The 17,818-nt window shown below is 36.6% G+C and overlaps 1 protein-coding gene across 1 annotated transcript in view; it reads left to right on the top strand.

Annotated features, from left to right (window-relative positions):
• Positions 1 to 17,818, top strand: part of LOC133556299 (collagen alpha-1(XXVII) chain B-like) — a 202,646-nt gene that overhangs the window by 66,316 nt on the left and 118,512 nt on the right. The window contains exons 9-10 of the mRNA XM_061906106.1: positions 2,240 to 2,284; positions 15,145 to 15,198. Of these exons, the coding sequence (XP_061762090.1) occupies positions 2,240 to 2,284; positions 15,145 to 15,198 (99 nt within the window). The remainder of the gene's footprint in view (positions 1 to 2,239; positions 2,285 to 15,144; positions 15,199 to 17,818) is intronic.

The raw sequence follows: 17,818 nt of genomic DNA on the forward strand, positions 1-17,818 counted from the left end.
GATGTCCGGGTCATGGCATGATTTATGTTTGGTAGTTTTTTCTGTGTTCGTCTGTTTCCTGGTTGCACCTTCTTTCCCTGTTTACTGTCGGTTTCCATGGGCACTGATTCTCCTCGCCTGTCTGTGTTTAGCAATTAGTGTTCCCACCAGGTGTTTTGGTTGATCACTCCCCTCTATAGTTTCCTGTCACCCAGCATTAATTGCTATGTCAGTGTTTGCAATAGGCAACATTTACGTTTATCCTGTTTTCTTTCCTCGCTCTAGTGTTCTTTGTACAGTCTTGCTTTCCTCGTTTTTTCACCCTTGGTGACATTTTGGTTTTGTTTAGCTCCACGCTTGTTTGCATTCTCAGTTTGTATTTTTGATTCTGCTTTAATTAAAAGACTTTATCTTACCTCCACGCTGCTCCTGCTTGCTTCCTGCGTTGGTGAGGAACACGACAATCGCAGTCATGCGCCCTTGGAGACGTAACAATATTAGCTCATTTGAAATTGTGATGCCTGCAACTTGTTTCGAAAAAGCTGGCACAAGTGGCAAAAAAGACTCAGAAAGTTGAGGAATGCTCATCAAACACTTATTTGGAACATCCCACAGATGAATAGGTTAACTGGGAACAGGTGGGTGCCGCGATTGGGTATAAAAGCTGCTCCCATGAAATGATCAGTCATTCACAAACAAGGACGGAGCGAGGGTCACCACTTTGTGAACAAATGCCTGAGCAAATTGTTTCAGAAAAACTTTTCTCAAGCAATTACTGCAAGGAATTTAGGGATTTTACCATCTACGGTCCGTAATATCCTCAAAAGATTCAGAGAATCTGGAGAAATCCCAGAACGTAAGCGATGATATTACGGACCTTGGATCCCTCAGGCGGTTTGCATCAAAAAGTGAAATCAGTGTGTAAAGGATATCACCACAAGTGCTTAGGAACACTTCAGAAAACCACTGCCAGTAACTAAAGTTGGTCGCTACATCTGTCAGTGCAAGTTAACACTCTACCATGCAAAAGCTAAGCCATTTATCAACAACACCCAGAAACACTTTGCTGGGCCCGAGATCATCTAAGATGTATTGATGCAAAGTGTAAAAGTGTTCTGTAGTCTGACGAGTCCACATTTCAAATTGTTTTTGGAAACTGTGGACATCGTGTTCTCCGGACCATAGAGGAGAAGAAACATTCGGATTGTTCTAGGCGCAAAGTGTAAAAGCCAGGATCTGTGATGGTATTGGGGTGTATCAGTGCCCAAGACATGGGTAACTTACACATCTGTGAAGGCACCATTAATGCTGAAAGTTATATACAGCTTTTGAAGCAAAACATTGTTGCCACACAAGAAACGTCTTTTTCCAGGACGCCCCTGATTATTTCAGCAAGACAATGCCAAGCCACGTGTTACAACAGTGTGGCTTCATAGTAAAAAAGTGTGGGTACTAGACTGGCATGCCTGTAGTCCAGACCTGTCTCCCATTGAACATGTATGGTGCAATATGCTTCTACAATAGCAGAAGGGAGACTGTTGAACAACTTAAGCTGTACATCAAGCAAGAATGGGAAATAATTCCACTTCAAAAATGTTTCTCCTCAGTTCCCAAACTTTACTGAGTGTTGTTAAAAGGAAAAGCCATGTAACACAGTGGTAAAAATGCCCCAGTGAAAACTATTTTGCAATGCGTTGCTGCCATTAAATTCAAAGTTAATGATTTTTTTGCACACAAAAAAGAAGTTTCTCAGTGTGGACATAAAATATCTTGTCTTTGAAGTCTATTTAAGTGAATATAAGTTGAAAAGGATTTGCAAATCATTGCATTCTCTTTTTATTTACCATTTACACAACGTGACAACTTCACTGCATTTGGGTTTTATATATTCAAAATTTAACTAGCTATGAACCACTATTGACTAACAATAATACAACAGGAATAATTATCATTTCAAATAAATATTTCCCTTTTGATGCTCTTCCAGTTACAATTTTCAACCTCTGTATTTTATTCTTCAGTCACACTTTACTTTCCTTGCATGACAAAAGCAAGAATTCTATTGAGCCATCCATCCATCCATTTTTCTACCGCTTGTCCCTTCAAGAATATTCACTCCACAAGGGGGCTACAAGTCCTATCAATACCTGCTCTATCATCCCTGCTCTCTTATTTGATTGTAATCAGGAACATTTCAAAGAACTTTAATCACTGATTAATGTCTGGCCAAAATCTGAACAATTGTTCCTTTTGTCAACAGGGACAAAAAGGTCATCCTGGTCCTGCCGGTCTGCCTGGCGAGCCTGTAAGTATCTACTTCTTTTGTTTGAAACCGTGACTGAGAAACTTGTTTCATTTCACAAAAATGTTATTAAAATGTGAGCGCAAGAAGCACATGTTATAAGAGATCACTATTGAACATTTATTTAAAGCGTATTCTATGTTTTTTTTAATCCTAAATTAAACGGTGGAAGAGGGGTTAGTGCGTCTGCCTCACAATACTAAGGTCCTGGAGTCGTGGGTTCAATTGCAGGCTGAGGATCTTTCTGTGTGGAGTTTGCATGTTCTCCCCGTGAATGCGTGGGTTCCCTCCGGGTACTCCGGCTTCCTCCCACTTCCAAAGACATGCACCTGGGGATAGGTTGATTTGCAACACTAAATTGGCCCTAGTGTGTGAATGTGAGTGTGAATGTTGTCTGTCTATCTGTGTTGGCCCTGCGATGAGGTGGCGACTTGTCCAGGGTGTACCCCGTCTTCTGCCCGATTGTAGCTGAGATAGGCGCCAACGCCCCCCGCGACCCCAAAAGGGAATAAGCGGTAGTAAATGGATGGATGAATTAAAAATATTAATGCGCTCTGTGGGTGAAGTCATTACAGGGATTTAAGATCAATTCATCATACTTAGTGCAAGAAACACAGCTTCTAAATCAGTATAAAGCACACTTCTAAGCTAAAACAACTTTTTATTGATAACAATTTGACAAATGTTCCATTTCATATCTGCTTTGACAGATTTTTTTTTTACCTTACACGTATTTGGGGAGAATGTTTTTGTTTACCAAGATAGTACTACACCAGCGTGAGTGGTATTGGGAACAATGTGGGTGCATAGTCTTGCCCAAGGACCAGGGCTGGGCCATATGGCAAAACAGAAATGTATCACCATATAAGTGTTTTATATCGGTCGATATCGATTACGGATATTATTTATGAGCTATGATGGATAAGGATTAGGAGAAAATATGTCAAAGGTACATATTTTCATTTAAAATGTACCCTTCCACTGATTATAATGATAGCTGAGGAGCTATCAGGGCAGAAAGGTAAGGAAATGTCAACAAAAGCATAAAAAACACTCAAAAAATGTGAACACAATTTTAAAATCACATTGATCACTTGACAATAAGTTCTTGAAATGAAGGTGCAAAAATAAGGAATACGCAAGAAATGCTTCATAAAGTGTAATAAAATAGTGCAAAGTGTGAACATGTAAACAGAGAAACCTAGTTTGGTGCCAAGAAATAACGGCTGTGTAACATTAATTTGTCCTTTTATTCTTATTGAACTATGGACATGATTTTTTTCTCAAGTATCGATAATTATTAATTTTTTGTTGACCTATGGAAAATAAAGAGCAGGAAAATACGATTTTGTTTGAAATGTAACTTCCTGTAAATGTAATCCCTCAGCTGTTGAGGCAGAAAGGAAAGGAAATGTCAGCACAAGCATGAAAAACAATATTCTAAAATCACACTGAACACTTAATATTACGCTCTTGAAATCAAGGTGCAAAAATAACGAATATGTCAGAAATGTTTACTCAAGTGTAACAAAATAGTGCAAAGTGTGAAAATGTAAACATTGAGAAACTTGACAAGAACTATTTTCTGCAGGTTTAGTGCCAGGAAATAACGGCTGTGTAACATTAATTTGCCCTGTTATTCTAATTGAACTATGAAAAGGATTGTTTCTTATGTACTGATTTTATTTTATATGATTACGACTTGTCCAGGGTGTACCCCGCCTTCCGCTCGATTGTAGTTGAGATAGGCGCCAAAAAGGGAATAAGTGGTAGAAAATGGATGGATGGATGGATTGATGGATGGATGGATGGATGATTATATTGGTCGATATCGATAATTATTTATTTTTTTGTTGACCTATGGAAAATAAGGGGCAGGAAAATAAGATTTCGCTTGAAATGTAACTTCCTCTGATTGTAATCTCTTCAGCTGTCGAGGCAGAAAGGAAATGTCAACACAAGCATGGAAAACTTAAAAAAAAAAAAAATAGTAAAATTACATTGAATACTTTTTACACTGCTAAAATGAAGGTGCAAAAATAATGAATATGTAAGAAATGCTTCATAAAATGTAATAAATAGTGTAAAGTGTGAAAATGTAAACACGGAGAAACCTGAGAAGAACTATTTTCTGCAGGATTAGTGCTGGGAAATAATGGCTGTGTAACATTAATTTGCTCTGTTATTCTTATTGAACTATGGAAATTATTTTTTGTAATGCACTAATTATTAAAATATGATGATTATACCAGTCGATATCGATAATTATAAAATTTGTGTTGACATATGGAAAATAAAGAGCAGGAAAATAAGATTTTGTTTGAAATGTAACTTCCCCTTAATGTCATCCCCTCAGCTTTCAAGGCAGAAAGGAAAGGAAATGTCAACACAAGCATGAAAAAGACTCAATGTAAACAATATTATAAAGTCACATTGAACACATAATATTACCCTCTTAAGATGAAGATTCAAAAATAAGGACTATGTAAGCTATGTTTAATAAAGTGTAACAAAATAGCGCAAAGTGTGAAAATGTAAACAAAAACTTGACAAGAACTATTTTCTGCAAGTTTAGTGCCAGGAAATAACGGATGTGTAACATTAATTTGCCCTGTTATTCTTATTTAACTATGCAAATGATTTTTTTGTTTTGCAGTAATTGTTTAAATATTATTAATTTATCGATGAATATCGATTAGTTTTGAATTTTTTTGACCTATGAAAAATAAGGAGCATTAAAATAATATTTTGTTTGAAATGTAACTTCCTCTGATTGTAATCCCCCCAGCTGTCGAGGCGGAACAAATGTAAACACAATCATGGAAAACACTCAAAAAATGTGAACTAAATGACAAAATTACTGTGAACACTAATAAGTTCTTAAAATGAAGGTGAAAAAATAAGATTAATGTAAGACATGTTGAATAAAGTATAACAAAATAGTGCAAAGTGTGAAAATGTAAAGAGAGAAACCCGAGAAAAACTAGAACAGTTTGGTACTAGGAAATAACGGCTGGGTAACATTAATTTGCCCTGTTATTATTATTAGACTATGGTAAGGAATTTTTGTTTGCAGTGCATATTTGCTATGTTCAAAAGCACGGGTGTCAAACTCTGGCCCGTGGGCCAAATTTGGCCCGCCGTGTAATTTAATTTGGCCCTTGAGGCAATATCAAATTAACATTATAGCTGGCCCGCCGTTATTACACAGCAGCGGTGCCGCTGTAACACCGCAATTTCTCACACTTGCCAATCCTCCCGAAGTTCAGTGTCCCTCCCGAAAATCTCCCGGGGCAAGCATTCTCCCGATTTCCACCCGGACAACAATATTGAGGGCGTGCCTTAAAGGCACTGCCTTTAGCATTCTCTACAACCTGTCGTCACGTCCGCATTTCCTCCATACAAACAGCGTGCAGGCCCACTCGCATAATATATGCGGTTATTACACACACATAAGTGAATGCAACGCATACTTGGTCAACAGCAATACAGGTCACACTGAGGGTGGGTGTATAAACAACTTTAACACTGTTACAAATATGCGCCACACTGTGAACTCACACCAAACAAGAATCACAAACACATTTCGGGAGAACATCTGCACTGTAACATATCATAAACACAACAAAACAAATACCCAGAACCCCTTGCAGCACTAACTATTTCGGGACGCTACAATATATTTTGATATTTACCTCAGAAGGCTGCAAATAGAAAAGAGGCATTAAATGTGTATTTAAATTTTATTTGATATGCCAATGATATTTTTTAATTATTATTATTATTATTATTATTATTATTATTATTTGAAACTCGATTTTGCATGTCACTATAAAGTTACTGTATATAAGCCTTGCTTGTTCAATGTTCAATGCAAAACTTGTTTGGGTCCCTATTAAAAGGTTAATCTATTCAACCTTGGCCCGCGGCTTTGTTCAGTTTTAAATTTTGGCCCACTCTGTATTTGAGTTTGACACCCCTGTGAGCGCGGCTAAGGTGGTGTAGTATTACCGGTCTTGTTGACGACAAGCGGCTGGCATCATTTACAGACCACATTGGTCTGACTATGGTCCCTTTGAAAAACTAAAAAAATAGCCACACTGTCCGGGTGATTTTTCCTGTTTTATCCACAATCTCTTCATTATAAGTTTCTCTTCTCACTACATGCAAAGAATCAACCGAAGATGGCCCAACCGAACTTGATAGTTGATCCTGATTGGCTGTAATCAATGATTACTTCGTGCGATGCTCGAAAGCAACCTTGCTTCACAACTAACGGTTTCTTACGAAGGGAAGAAAAAACATTGAAGTTTTTTATGGAACAGATTTTTTATTGATATTAATTAAGTATTTAGTGGTTTTGTATTGATATTTTGTTTTTTGTGCAGCCCTTTGAGACGCTTGTGATTCAGGGCTATATAAATAAACATTGATTGATTGATTGATTGATATTATGTTATTGTCAAGCCCTACAAATGACACAACACCAGAATCTGAATTTTTACTACAAAGCCTCCAGTTTCAGTTCTACCATCCATGTTAAGATGTCTCTCATCATGTTAAAATCCATAGTAGGTTGTAAACAACATGTTTTATCATTTATGATTATTTAATTAATATTATTTATTAATGTAATTATTTTTGAAACAGTCTGCTGAGAATGATAGAAAGCGCCACTCTTCATAGCAACTGACTGTGGTCAAAGTTGGAAGACTTTACTGCCATCTGGCGGCTAAAGTGAAAAGTTTGCTCCCTAATTTGTCACGTTTTATGTGTCACGTAAGCCGCAACGATTGTGGCCATATGAATCCCCTTTCGACTGTACTTTGTGGAAATGAATTTACCAAAGTCACATTCGGAACCAATTAACAGTGATGAGCAAGGGAAAACTGCTTCATTTTTTTTTTTTACTTTTTTAAATCATTGAAGCAATTTATTCGACTTGTGTGTTCCTCTACTTCCTGCACTGTTTGTCCAACTGTTTTTACACATTAAAGGCCTACTGAAACCCACTACTACCGACCACGCAGTCTGATAGTTTATATATCAATGATGAAATATTAACTTTGCAACACATGCCAATACAGCCGGTTTAGTTTACTAAATTGCAATTTTGAATTTCCCGCGGAGTTTCTTGTTGAAAACGTCGCGAAATGATGACGCGTACGCGTGACGTCACGGACTGTCAGGAAACATTAGCGCAGCACTATTTACAGCTAAAAGTCATCTCTTTTCATCGCGCAATTAAACAGTATTCTGGACATCTGTGTTGCTGAATGTTTTGCAATTTGTTCAATTAATAATGGAGAAGTCAAAGTAGAAAGATGTAGCTGGGAAGCTTTAGCCTTTAGCCACACAAACACACGGTGATTCCTTGTTTAAAATTCCCGGAGGTGAAGCTTTACTATGGATCAGAGTGGTCAAGTGAACATGGTTCCCGACCACTTGTCAAACGGCAGGTTTCGGTGAGAAAATTGATACCGGAGATCTGTGGAGTTTGCGCCTTCCTTGTATCTGCCATCGACTTCCCTCAGACACTGGCCTCAAGACACCCGTTGACACACCCCTCTGACTATCAGGTACTATTTAATCTCACTAAAACACTAGCAACACAATAGAAAGATAAGGGATTTGCCAGAATTATCCTAGTAAATGTGTCTAAAAACACTTTAATCGCCTTTTTTTGTATAACTTTATTTATTTTATTTATTTATTTCTAGTCCTTTGCTATCAATATCATCATCCACAAATCTTTCATCCGAATAGCTCTTGTTGCTGGAGGCTCTCATTATAAACAATGTGAGGACGTGAGAAGCCCTCACACTTCTGACGTCATCATCTGCGACTTCCGGTAAAGGCAAGGCTATTTTATCAGCACCAAAAGTTGCGAACTTTATCGTGGATGTTCTCTACTAAATCCTTTCAGCAAAAATATGGCAATATCGCGAAATGATCAAGTATGACACATAGAATGGACCTGCTATCCCCGTTTAAATAAGAAAATCTCATTTCAGTAGGCCTTTAAAACTTGAGCATAAAGCAGTGTTGCTTCCCACCATGTTTTTTATCTTCAGCTCTAAAGCAGGACCAGAAGGTATTAGGAACCTCGAAACATGGGCTATCAGTTGTGGAGGAATCTTGGCGGGGGAGAGATAGTTGGCCTGCACTCAAGTGGGCTAAATGCTTTGCACGCTGGAGGCTATTTGCAGAACTCCCCCACAAATCTTGTAAACACTCCGCTAATTAGAGCTCAACTTCCTGTCTCAGACGGCTTTTTTTTTCTACAGTGGATGCAGAAACCACCATCACCCTGACTGGCCTGCACGCTCGTACGCCTTTATGTGTTGACCATGTTTGCTTGTGTCGTTTGTATGCTAATGTCCAGACTGAGTGAAGATATGACTAAAACGCATTAGTTGTCCGTTAAAATGCCATTTCAGAGGACACTTGTCATAGCAAACAGGGGTTTTAGAAACATTATTTTGCCATAAAACATACTCATTAGTGACAAAGATGGCATCCTCTCCCGCCCTGCACGACTCTAATCTCTAATGGTGGGTCCTACAGTATGATAAACTTCAAATACCACATTATTAACAATAAATGCTGACTCTTCCTCAATTGCTCTGTACCATTTTTAATACAATAAGAGTATCATTATGTCGCGTGTATTGCCAATAAATTATTTAGTTACAGTGTCCCATAATGGGATGCCGTTGTGGCCCTTTAGTAAGTGTTTAGTGTTAGGTAAACACGCAGTACAAACTGCCATCAATTTTGTACATTATTTTTTTATTTACTGTAAACTGTTATCAATTTGTTTTCCGTGTATTTTTTGTGATTTAATGTAGATTTTGGATCCATACGCTAGTTCTTCTCAAATAGTATTTTCATTAAAATTGTTTTATTAATTTTTGTTTTGTAAAGTGTTTTATATATTTTACTTGTTAAAATAAAGTTGTTGATCAATATAAATGTATTATTTTTTTGTGTTTAGTTAATTTTATTTTTTATCAAATGGTTAAAGTCAGCTAAAACATTGTTATGGGTTTAATTCATTCAAATGAATAATTTAACATTTAAATCAAAATTAATAAAATTAATTGTTGAAAAAAATGTTTGTTTGATTCAAATTGAAAAAAATACATTAATTTTGATTTAATTTTAATTAAAATAAAAAAAAACATTTGATTTTGCTATACTATAAACTCTTGCTTTATTTATGAATTTGTTTTCCCTGTGATTTTTAGTGATTTAATGTACATTTTGGATCTACGTGCCAGTTCTTCTCAAATAGTATTTTAATTAAAATTGTTTCATTAATTTTAGTTTTTTCGGTTAAAGTGTTTTAGATAATTTACTTGTGAAATAATGTTGATGATGTTGCTGATCAATTTAGATGTATTATTTATTGGGTTTAGTTGATTTTATTTTTCTGGAACAAATGGTTCCAGTCAGCCAAACATTATTATAGTTTGAATTTATTTAAATGTATAAATGCATTTAAATAAAATTAATTGTTGCAAAAAATATTTATGTTTGCTTCATGTTTTAAAAATGCATTAATTGTGTTTTAATTGTAATCGAACATTAAATACATTTGATTTTTACGTACTGTAAACTCTTGCTTTAATATATTAATTTGTTTCCCCTGTGATTTTTAGTGATTGAATTTTAGATCCATACGCTAGTTCTTCAAATATTATTTTAATTAAAATTGTTTAATTAATTTTTGTTTTGTAGGCTAAAGTGTTTTATAAATTTTACCTGTGAAATAATGTTGCTGATCAATTTAAAAGTATATTATATGCAGAGGTGTATTTCATTGACAAATTATACAATTTATATTGCTAAGTTTTTTATGCTCTAGATCACAATCTGTCCAAATGTTTTCCGAGACCCTTCCTACACCAGCTTTTGTAATTTAATGTTTTTATTTTATTTTAAAAATTCTGCTGAGGGCCTCAGTTCAGCTGGAGTTCTTTTATGGGGTGAATTGAACGGTTAGCAAGCAGGCCGCACAGTCAGGACATGAGGGTCCAAATCTTTGTGGGGTTTGAATGTTCTTTTTGTAAACGCGTGGCTTTTTTACGAGTCCTCTCGCCTCGACCCACATTCAACAAAGATGTTAGCTTAATTGGAGGCCCTAAATTGTCCATAAGTATGAATAGTTGTTTTGTATGTCGTTGACTGGCGACCAAGTCATCTGTGATAGGCTCCAGCTTAACCGTGACCCGGTATAGAAAAAATATATTTTAACAAAAAATTTCATAAAATAAATTGATTGATTGATTAATACTTTTATTACTAGATTGCACAGTTCAATACATATTCCGTACAATTAACCACTAAATGGTAACACCCGAATAAGTTTTTCAACTTGTTTAAGTCGGGGTCCACGTTAATCAATTCATGGTAAATAAATATAATGACAAATAAATAAACTACAGTAAAAGTAAAGAATAGAATAATAAATTACAAAAAAATAATACAAGTAAATACGATAATAATTGAATGAATGTGTTTCATATCAAAATGTGTATTATCAAACAATTCAGTTCTTAAATTGCGTGAATAATACTTTTGAATTTTGTTTAATTGTGATTAATCTCATTGAATTGTTTAAAAAAGACCCCGAATGCAACTTTATTGTCAGAATGTCTTTGTTTGACTTGAGTGCATGACAATTTTATCTAAGTTTGACCTTAATTTCCATCGAAATGAAGTTGGAGTAGAGTTGTACAGTATACCGGTACCTGTAAGGTACCGCGGTACTAATGAATCATATTTGGTACTATTTTCTGAAAAGTAATGGTTCCAGGGTATGACGGCGCGTCGTCATGTCGTTAAATTGCTGATTTTACGAACAGAGGAGCATGTTCGGCAGCACACACACACAGAATACTAACAAGCAGACACAGTGTGTGGACAAAAAAAGGGAGAATGGACGCATTTTGGTTTAAAAAGTAATGATAAAGGTGAAATTATAACACTGAAACACCCTCAGGAAGAGGTGCTTTAAGACATGGCTAGCTAGCTAGCAGCTAACATCCATCCGCAGTCGGCGGTGTTTTAGCTACTGCTAAATCACTAATCCTGGTCTCCATGGCGACAAATAAAGAAAGTTTCTTACAATTACCAATATTACTGGAGAACGAGGAATAATTAAACATGCTTCACTACACACCCCAGGAGCATACAATTGCTCACCGCTAAAAGCAAGTCAACACCCTGAATGTAAACAAATGGCATGGGTGGATCTACACCTGACATCCACTGTATGATACCAAGTACAATAGCATATCTAGTCGATACTACTAGGATTACATCGATATTTTTAATCGTCACAAAATCTTTTTTCCTGTTATTTGAATTCATATTATGTTTATAAACTCAGGAAATATGTCCCTGGTCAGATGAGGACTTTGAATATGACCAATGTATGATCTTGTAACTCCTTGGTATCGGATCAATACCTAAATGTGTGGTATCATCCAAAACTAATGTAACTTATCAAAGAAGAGAAGAATAAGTGATTATTAAATTTTAACAGAAGTGTAAATAGAAAATGTTAAAACAGAAAATAAGCAGACATTAACAGTAAATGAACAAATGGATTAATAATCTATTTTTACAGTTTGTCCCTCATAATGATGACAAAATAATAGGTGGATAAATGACACAATGTGTTACTGCATACGTCAGCAGACTAATTAGGAGTCTTTGTTTACATACTACTAAATGACAAGTTGTCTATATGTTTACTATTTTATTTAAGGACTAAATTAAAGTAATAAACATATTTTTCATGTACTCTTTGATTTTTTGTTCAAACAAAGACAATAATTAATTATGTTGTGGTCCCCTTTATTAATATTTTGACTTATGCAGATCCCAAATACACCTCAGCAGTTACCACACGTTAAGAAAAATTGTTTTTGTATAATATTGCGAAACCAAACGCCAGATAATGTCTGCTAATAGGTGTCATGTCGTGGTCCTAACAAACACACCATAGTGACAGTAGTATCCCTGACTAAGGTAGGTGTCCATCAAGGGGGGTACTAAAACATTTTAATAGATTTTTGAGTGCCGTATATAATGTTTATTTATTTTCAATTTAAAAAGTTTTGGTGTTGTTTACTGCCATCATATTGCAGTCTACAGGTATATCTTATGTGTGACTGCCATCTACTGGTCACGCTTATCATTACACCATGCACCAAATAAAATAGCTTTGAGGTCGGTAAGCACAACCAGAATTATTCCGTACATTAGGCGCACCGGGTTATAATGTGCTCTGTCGAGTTTTGAGAAAATGAAAGAATTTAAAGTCTGCCTTATAGTCAGAAAAATAGGGTAGTTCTTCTCAGGTTTTTATGTTAACTATTTCACACTGCACTGTTTTGTTACGCTTTATGAAGTATTTTAGTCTACCTTATTTTTAAGAGGTGATTGTTAAGTGTTTTGTTGACATTGTTTGAGTGTTTTCCATGTTTTTGTTGACATTTTCTTTCTGCCTTACCAGCTGAGTGATTATAATTACTGTATTTTATTATATTATTACATTTGAGATAAAAATTTTCAGATTTATTATATTTCTCCTGCTCCTTATTTTCCATATGAGACTATCACAATGATGATAACAAACACTTATATGGCGATACAGCCCTACATGAGACTATTCTAATGATATCAAACACTTACATGGTGATACAGCCCTCCATGAGACTATTCTAATGATGATATCAAACACTTATATGGTGATACAGCCCTACATGAGACTATTCTAATGATGATAACAAACACTTATATGGTGATACAGCCCTACATGAGACTATTCTAATGATGAAAACAAACACTTATATGGCGATACAGCCCTACATGAGACTATTCTAATGATGATAACAAACACTTATATGGCGATACAGCCCTACATGAGACTATTATAATGACAATATCAAACACTTATATGGCGATACAGCCCTACATGAGACTATTATAATGCCGATATCAAACACTTATATGGCGATACAGCCCTACCTGAGACTATTATAATGATGATAACAAACACTTATATGGCAATACAGCCCTACATGAGACTATTATAATGATAACAAACACTTATATGGTGATACTGCCCTACATGAGACTATTCTAATGATGATAACAAACACTTATATGGCAATACAGCCCTACATGAGACTATTCTAATGATGATATGAAACACTTATATGGTGATACAGCCCTAAATGAGACGATTATAAAGATGATATCAAACACTTATATGGCGATACAGCCCTACATGAGACTATTTATAATGATTCTATTAAACATTTATTTGGCGATACAGCCCTACATGAGACTATTATAATGACGATATCAAACACTTATATGGTGATACAGCCCTACCTGAGACTATTATAATGATGATAACAAACACTTATATGGTGATACAGCCCTACATGAGACTATTATAATGATAACAAACACTTATATGGTGATACTGCCCTAGATAAAACTATAATAATGATGATATCAAACACTTATATTGCAATACAGCCCTACATGAGACAATTATAATGATAATAACAAACACTTATATGGTGATACAGCACTACATGAGACTATTATAAGATGATATCAAATACTTATATGGTGATACAGCCCTACATAAGACTATTATAATGATAACAAACACTTATGTGGCGATACAGCCCTAAATGAGACTATTGAAATGATGATAACAAACACTTATATGGCGATACAGTCCTACATGAGACTATTATGATAACAAACACTAATATGGTGATACAGCCCTACATAAGACTAGTATAATGATAACAAACACTTATGTGGCGAGACAGCCCTAGATGAGACTATTAAAATGATGATATCAAACACTTATATGGCGATACAGCCCTACATGAGACTATTATAATAACAAACACTTATATGGTGATACAGCCCTACATGAGACTATTATAATGATGATATCAAAGACTTATATGGTGATACAGCCCTACATGAGACTATTGTAATGATGATATCAAAGACTTATATGGTTATACAGCCCTACCTGAGACTATTATAATGATGATATCAAACACTGATATCGAAATACAACCCTACATGAAACTATCCATCCTTTTTTTTACCGCTTATTCCCTTTGGGGTCGCGGGGGGAGCTGGTGCCTATCTCAGCTACAATCGGGCGGAAGGCGGGGTACACCTTGGACTAGTCGCCACCTCATCGCAGTACATGAGACTATTATAATGATAACAAACACTTATATGGTGATACAGCCCTACATGAGACTATTATAATGATGATAACAAACACCTACTCAGTGGCCTAGTGGTTAGAGTGTCCGCCCTGAGATTGGTAGGTGGTGAGTTCAAACGCCGGCCGAGTCATACCAAAGACTATATAAAAACGGGACCCATTGCCTCCTTGCTTGGCACTCAGCATTAAGGGTTAGAATTGGGGGTTAAATCACCATAAATGATTCCCGGGCGTGACACCGCTGCTGCCAACTGCTCCCCTCACTTCCCAGGGGTGATCAAGGGGATGGATCAAATGCGGAGGACAAATTTCACCACACTGAGTGTGTGTGACAATCATTACTACTTTAATTAATTCAATATGGCAATAAAGCCCTACATGGGACTATTAAAATGATGATATCAAACACTTATATGGCGATACAGCCCTACTTGAGACTTATAATAAGTGGTCAGTCTACTAAACAACCATCTTCATGCCACTACTGGACTGTTTCTTGTGTTGTATTCTCCTCCAACATGTGCTTCCAATAAGAGGACACTTACCTTCTTCTTGCTGACATTCCTCCTCTCCACAGGGGGGCCGGGGAGCCCACGGAAGCCCCGGGGTCAAAGGTTATCCTGGCAGGCAGGTGCAGTAAATCTAGTGTTGCAGTGCTGGCTGACACACACACACACACACACACACACACACACACACACACACACGCACACGCACACGCACACGCACACAAAGGGCGTCATTTGCTTGCATCAACAGTTCTGTGCAAATCTTGTAATTTTAAAACTTTTTCTACCTGGTAAGCCAGAACCAGCAGCAACCATATTGGTGTCCTTTTTGTTCTGTACAAATGCTAAAAAGAAAACTTTAACACTGTTACAAATATGCGCCACACTGTGAAACCACACCAAACAAGAATGACAAACACATTTCGGGAGAACATCCGCACCGTAACACAACATAAACACAACATAAATACAACAGAACAAATACCCAGAACCCCTTGCAGATCTACTTTTCCAAAACGCTACAATATACACCCCCCCCCCCCGCTACCACCAAACCCCGCCCACCTCAAACCTCCCCAACCTCCATCCCCCAAATTAGGAGGTCTCAAGGTTGGCAAGTATGAGTATAGTACCGCGGTACTAATGAATCAAATACGGTACTATACTCTGTTTGAAAAGTACCAGTTTCCCGAGGCATGACGGCGGGTCGTGACGTTGCTGGTTTTACAAGCAGAGGAGCATGTTCGGCAGCGCACACACGCTACTTACAAGCAGACACAGTGTGTGGACAGAAAGAGGAGAATGAACGCATTTCGGTGTAAAAAGTGAAGATAAAGGTGAAGTTATAACACTGAAACACCCTCAGGAAGAGGTGCTTTAAGACATGGCTAGCTAGTTAACACAGTGTTTTAGCTATTTCTAAATCACTAATCCTCGCCTGCATGGTGACAAATAAAGTAAGTTTCTTACTTGTAACATTAAAACTGGAGGACGAGGAATAGCTAAACATACTTCACTACACACCCTAGGAGGATACAATGGCTCACGAGCATTACAATGCAAACAAATGTCATGGGTGGATCTACACCTGACATCCACTGTAATGATACCAAGTACAACAGCATATCTAGCTGATACTACTATGATTGGATCGATGTTTGTTACCTTTTTTTAAAATTCATATTATGTTTATAAAGTCAGGAAATATGTCCCTGGACACATAAGGACTTTGAATATGACCAATGTATGAGCCTGTAACTACTTGGTATCGGATCGATGCCTAAATGTGTGGTATCATCCAAAACTAATGTAAAGTATCAAAGAAGAGAAGAATAAGTGATTGTTACATTATAACAGAAGTGCAGATAGAACATGTTAAAACAGAAAATAAGCAGATTTTAACAGTAAATGAACAAGAGGATTAATAATATTTTTTTACAGTGTGTCCCTCATAATGTAGACAAATAATAGGTAGAAAAATGACACAATATGTTACTGCATACGTCAGCAGACTAATTAGGAGTCTTTGGTTGTTTACTTACTACCAAAAGACAAGTTGTCTAGTATTTTCACTATTTTATTTAAGGACTAAATTACTATAATAAACATATGTTTCACATACACTGAGATTTTTTGTTCAAATAAAGAAGAAAAGTAGCGAAATACATTTTGGTACTGGTGCTAAAATATTGGTATTAGGATAACACTACAGGGTAGGCATCAGTATTAAAACATTGTTTGCTTTGAAAAAGAAAAGAAGTCTAGGGTGTGAGGAATGAAAAAAGATCAATAGGTCAGACCGTCCAGACTGGGCCAGAAGTTAAAGATGTTGAAAGGTTCTTCACCGGTTAAACTAAGCTTGACCTTTTCCTGACTGTTTATGCTGTCTGGGTGTTTCAGGATATATGCCAGTTCATGCACGGGTCTCGCTGCCTGCCTTCGATGAGCACTTATTAGGTCAGAAGTCTGACGCCTGCAGGCGGGTTGCTCACTAAGTGCTGATGGATGAGGACGCTGCATCTGTGCATCTGCAGGCTGGAATGGAGGCACTCCGACTACGTTGCGATGCGTTCACTGATGTCGGGTCGGAGAATTCAATGCACATGTAGCTGCGGCCCAAAAAATTATCAAGATTCTTAATGTTTGCCAATGGGATACATTTGATTTATAGTTGTTAGTCTGCCAAGATGTGAGATTTTATTTGGAGCTATACTTCCCTGAGATTACGACTACAACAACAAACAGTACAATGATAAACTTCCCACGGTTAGTATTACCGTTTTAAATCAAAACTAAAAAATTCCCGCGGAAATTTTTGATGGGCCTGCTATCTGTGCCATGAACCTCTGAACGAGAATCCGCCGCGCTTTTAAGATGGTGGCGAGTGTCTGAATCTGTGAGTTTTAGGTGTAACTTCTACAAAAAGAACTACACAGCTAGCCTAAAACGTTAGTCTGCTTACATTAAAAATGCTAACATTTAGCATGTGTGGTAACGACGGCATACTAGCAGTTGGCATGTCTCACATTTCAAGCAACACGGCTGTAAGGTGTATGGCTGCGGAAGTGGAGAAAAAAAGTAAAATTAAATGGAAAAAGTTAGCATGCTTAAGTTGTTAGCTTGCTAGCGTGCTAACGTTAAAAAAACTAACAGTTAACAGCTGTCACGTACAAAGTTGTATGACTGTAGGTTAAACGGTTGCAAAGTTAGCTCCAAAAGTTTACACTTTAATAGTAGCATGCT

This window comes from Nerophis ophidion, linkage group LG07, assembly GCF_033978795.1.
Source record: "Nerophis ophidion isolate RoL-2023_Sa linkage group LG07, RoL_Noph_v1.0, whole genome shotgun sequence".
Taxonomy (NCBI): Eukaryota; Metazoa; Chordata; class Actinopteri; order Syngnathiformes; family Syngnathidae; genus Nerophis; species Nerophis ophidion.